At 57.6% G+C, this 4,725-nt stretch overlaps 1 protein-coding gene across 3 annotated transcripts in view; it reads left to right on the top strand.

Annotated features, from left to right (window-relative positions):
- The window catches only part of FMO1 (flavin containing dimethylaniline monoxygenase 1), a 32,610-nt gene that overhangs the window by 7,598 nt on the left and 20,287 nt on the right, over positions 1–4,725 (top strand). For 2 of the 3 annotated variants that reach the window (XM_027771543.1, XM_006147793.3), the window contains exon 2: positions 1,864–2,001. In XM_027771543.1, the coding sequence (XP_027627344.1) occupies positions 1,870–2,001 (132 nt within the window). In that variant the 5' untranslated portion in view covers positions 1,864–1,869. Of the gene's footprint in view, positions 1–1,668; positions 2,002–4,725 lie in introns of those variants that run through there. The other variant, XM_014587575.2, reaches the window with a different exon arrangement.

Raw genomic sequence — 4,725 nt, 5'->3', positions numbered from 1 at the left:
CCCCCCACCCACACACAGTGCCTCTGTAAGAGCAGGGACTGACACAGGTGTGCTGGCCCCCACCCACACACAGTGGCCTCTAAGAGCAGGGACTGACACAGGTGTGCTGGCCGCCACCCACACACAGTGGCTCTGTAAGAGCAGGGTCACGCAGTCTCAGGACAGAGGGGGACGTCTGTACGGTTCCTGATCTACCGTGCCCATCAGGCCCTGTCACGACCTCCCCCACAGGGAATCTGCTAGCTCTCCTGGTACCTCATTTCCTGCTACAGAAAATGACTCGCTCTGCCAGGCTTTATGGTGCCTGAGAAAAGGCTCCTCTTCATTTCACTCAAAATTCTCCATGGAGCATCTCTTATAACCTGTTCCTAGGGCTGCCCGGACAGGCGACTCAGCAGGGAACCGACTGCTGAAGTGTCTGTGGCTGCATCTCCCAGGTTTCCAAACCCAAAAACTAAAACCTGCCTGTCCAACTCTGAGGGGCGAGTCCGTCTGCCGCAGAGACGACGACGTGTTTTGGACAATCATGTCTCCGAGGACGCCTCTGCACTCTCAGACTTACACACCTGAGGAGATAAAATAGGCACAAAACCAGATTCTGTTAAAAGTGAAGGTAGAAATAACAGGATGTGAGAAACACATGTCGGGGGGCCGGCAGGTGGCATGGTGGTTAAGGATGTTGGACTCCCACATGGCTGACCATGGTTCGAGTCCTGGACCTGGCAGTTTGCTTTCCCTTTCTTTCTCTCGCTTGCTTGTTCTGTCCTTCTCTGGGCAAATTAAAATAAATGAATAAATACATAAGTGAAATACAGTTAAAAAAATAAACACATGTCGGAGATAGTAGACACGTCTGACGTCATATCCCTGGGTGCTGACGTGTGCAGAGGCGGGCAGGGGCTCACTGATGTGAGCGGCTGCAGAGGAAAGCTGTTTTACAGTTACATCAGCTTAATACTTAACTAGCAATTAACTAGGCCCGTTATGTTCCAGAAACTGTTCTAAGCCACTTTATGTGTTAACTCACTTGGTTCCTATGAAAGGCTGCAAGGAAGTTACAGTAGCTTTATTCTCTCCACTGCTATGATGCACAGAGCTCAAACAATCTGCCCAGGGTCACGCAGCAGTGACCGACAGAGCCGGTTAGCAAGGCAGCCGGATTAGGGTCTGGTTCTGAATTGAAGCTTTCAGGGCACTTCTGAGTCCAACTCCCCAGTGGGGCCTGGGGCCAGAACCTCCAGCTGTGCCAGTGGCTAGACTCTGTGCCTGAGGAAGCAGTGTCAGGGTGAGAGGACAGGGATGGTTTTCCAGGCCTCTTCCACCACAAAGCCTCCCTGTTAGCCCCTCTGGTGACCAGAGGGGCCTGGCAGGTCCCTGGGCAGGTGACTGTCACTGGTAGCACTATCCAGCCCCGGCGGGGTCCAGGATCTCTGCCTCCTGGTCCCACCTGCAGCCTCTGCGCGCCCCTGCGGATGTCACCACCCCAGGCTGGACCTCGTGAATGCGATGTAAGGCTGTCTGAGGAAGTGACCCCTTCCCTGGTGTGTTCCTCTCCATTCTGGGGCAGAGCCAGGAGGCTGGAGGCTCCGCAGAACAGCGTGGAACCCGCCCAGGCGGGTCTGATTTCAGTCCTTCTGCCAGAAATTCAGCCTCCACCCACCGCAACTGCGGGGGACCTTTAGCGCCCTCTGCTCCAGTGGGAACGTGCGAGCCGCTTGGTGACCCGCTCCCTTTCCCACTCCAGGGGCCGCCTGGGACGAGCGCTGCAAATCCCTTCAACTTCCAGATGCCTTTCCTGGCTTGCTAGCGCGGCCAAGGCAGGGTGGGAGCTGGGTGAATAAAAGACTTGCTTGGTCCCCGCAGGAGGACATGGCCAGGCGGGTGGCTGTCGTGGGAGCCGGGGTCAGCGGCCTGGCCGCGGTCAAGTGCTGTCTGGAGGAGGGGCTGGAGCCCACCTGCTTCGAGAGGAGCGACGACCTCGGGGGGCTGTGGCGGTTCACCGTAAGTGGGGTGCGAGGCTCCGTGGGGTGAAAAGTGCCTGCCCCTTTCTTCCTGGAGGGCTGGTGCGGGAGGCGAGCTGAACCGGCAGGGGGGCTGGGAAAGGGCTGAAGCCGGCGCGGGCTGGCAAGAGCGGGGAGCCCCAGGGCTCCTCAAGAACTGTATCGGGAGCCAAGGGAAGAGTTACCAAAGGTGCCAGCGCAGCGCGAAGGAGAAAGGAGTGACAGGGGTGATTTCTCACTTTCTCACTGTCTCTCTCCAGTGAGTGCAGCACCCTTTGGCAAAATCTTTAAAAATAAATAAATACATAAATAAGAGAGAGCCCAGGGGAGGGGAGAGGAGAAGGGTCCAAGGCCAGAGCCCAGGTTGCAGGGCTGCCGGGAGTAGGGAATGAGGGCGCCCGCGGGACCCGCCGCTGTCACCTGAGGCCTCCCGAGCCCTCGCCATCTGCGCTGCTTTCCGGCCACTGCACAGGCGCGTCCACAGCAGAGGCCGCTGCTCGGCGTCCCAGTCCACGCGGAGCCCGATCCGCACAGTGCGAGCCTGGATCTGCCCTTCCCTAAACACATGGAAGCAGTGTTCTCAGGTGTCCGACTAGAGCAGGGACCAAGGGATGAGGAACAGGACAGGGACCTTGGAAACCCACCTCGCTTGGTCAGAGCCCTGCCTGAGGCCACAGAAACCCTGAACCAGACAGAGAACAGGGTCTGTGAGTCCCTGGCTCGCCATCAACTCTCGGAAAACTCTAACCACCCTCCTTCAGGGCAAAAGGCATTTCCCATGAGCTGTGAATGAGCTGAGGAGAGAATGGTCAGGACTGTGAGAAGGTGCCAGGTGCAGGTCAGGGGTGGAGAGGAGGAGCCAGGTGCAGGTCAGGGGTGGTGAGGAGGAGCCAGGTGCAGGTCAGGGGTGGTGAGGAGGAGCCAGGTGCAGGTCAGGGGTGGTGAGGAGGAGCCAGGTGCAGGTCAGGGGTGGTGAGGAGGAGCCAGGTGCAGGTCAGGGGTGGTGAGGAGGAGCCAGGTGCAGGTCAGGGGTGGTGAGGAGGAGCCAGGTGCAGGTCAGGGGTGGTGAGGAGGAGCCAGGTGCAGGTCAGGGGTGGTGAGGAGGAGCCAGGTGCAGGTCAGGGGTGGTGAGGAGGAGCCAGGTGCAGGTCAGGGGTGGTGAGGAGGAGCCAGGTGCAGGTCAGGGGTGGTGAGGAGGAGCCAGGTGCAGGTCAGGGGTGGTGAGGAGGAGCCAGGTGCAGGTCAGGGGTGGTGAGGAGGAGCCAGGTGCAGGTCAGGGGTGGTGAGGAGGAGCCAGGTGCAGGTCAGGGGTGGTGAGGAGGAGCCAGGTGCAGGTCAGGGGTGGTGAGGAGGAGCCAGGTGCAGGTCAGGGGTGGTGAGGAGGAGCCAGGTGCAGGTCAGGGGTGGTGAGGAGGAGCCAGGTGCAGGTCAGGGGTGGTGAGGAGGAGCCAGGTGCAGGTCAGGGGTGGTGAGGAGGAGCCAGGTGCAGGTCAGGGGTGGTGAGGAGGAGCCAGGTGCAGGTCAGGGGTGGTGAGGAGGAGCCAGGTGCAGGTCAGGGGTGGTGAGGAGGAGCCAGGTGCAGGTCAGGGGTGGTGAGGAGGAGCCAGGTGCAGGTCAGGGGTGGTGAGGAGGAGCTAGATGTCATGTGACCTGGCCTCAGTGGGCCCCCAGGGGTAAAGAGAAGACAGCATCCTCCAGCACAGAAAGGTGGGACTTAGAGCGAGAGGAAAACAGTCCTTTTCTAGCTCCTGAGAGGACAAGGTTCCCAGCGTAGTTACAGTTCTTCAGCGCAGGCCAGCGTGGCTCACGTAAAGAACCAGTCTCGAGGCCAGCTAAGGTGCTGGACCCCCACATGGTCAACCACGGTCCTGAGGCTCATTGGGTGAAGGTGCTACACTGGATTAGTCATGTCTGCAGTACGTGGGAGACAGGTGCTGGCTCTGCCGTCCTGCGGCGATGTCCACAGTTAAAGACCAGGAAGGATGGCTCTCGGAGTCCCCATGCACTATGATCACAACCAGTGACTGGGCACATTTTACGGTTGTGGTTCATTCTTGTTTTGTCAGCTTTTATTTATTTTCTTTAAAGGTTTTTGTCCCAGACCTGGAGGCTTGAACCCCATGCCAGTTGCCTGGGTATGTATACCCAGAGTCCCAGGAGGAGAGTGGAGGAGAAGGGATTATAGCATAGTCATACCTCCCGGGTGGAGGGGTGATTTCTCACTTTCCCACTGTCTGTCTGTCTCCGGTGAGTGCAAGCACCCTTTGGCAAAAACCTTAAAAATAAATAAATACATAAATAAATAAAACAAAAATATCTGCAGTCTTATAATGTGCTCTGTGTCCAGATCACGGATGTGATCGTCAGTGCGTGGGGACTCTGCAAAAAGACTCAAAGAGCACATCCGTGCTGGCATTCAAACTGTGACCATCCCCACAGGATGGCAGAGCCCTGCATCTGAGCCAACACCAGAGTCTCCCACATATGTGCAGACGTTACTAATCCAGCATAAGACCTGCCCCAGCAAGTCTCAGAACCTTTTTTGCAGAGCATTCCATGGAAGTGTGAGTCGCTCAGAGCTGGGAACTGGCTTCGTTACTAATCCAGCATAAGCCCTGCCCCAGCAAGTCTCAGAACCTTTTTTGCAGAGCATTCCATGGAAGTGTGAGTCGCTCAGAGCTGGGAACTGGCTTGAAAGACGCAGCCGTCTTTTTTAGTTTGTGAG

The sequence above is a fragment of the Tupaia chinensis genome, unplaced genomic scaffold (genome assembly GCF_000334495.1).
Source record: "Tupaia chinensis unplaced genomic scaffold, TupChi_1.0 Scaffold000223_1, whole genome shotgun sequence".
NCBI lineage: Eukaryota > Metazoa > Chordata > Mammalia > Scandentia > Tupaiidae > Tupaia > Tupaia belangeri.
This window is presented reverse-complemented; position numbering and strand designations above follow the sequence as displayed.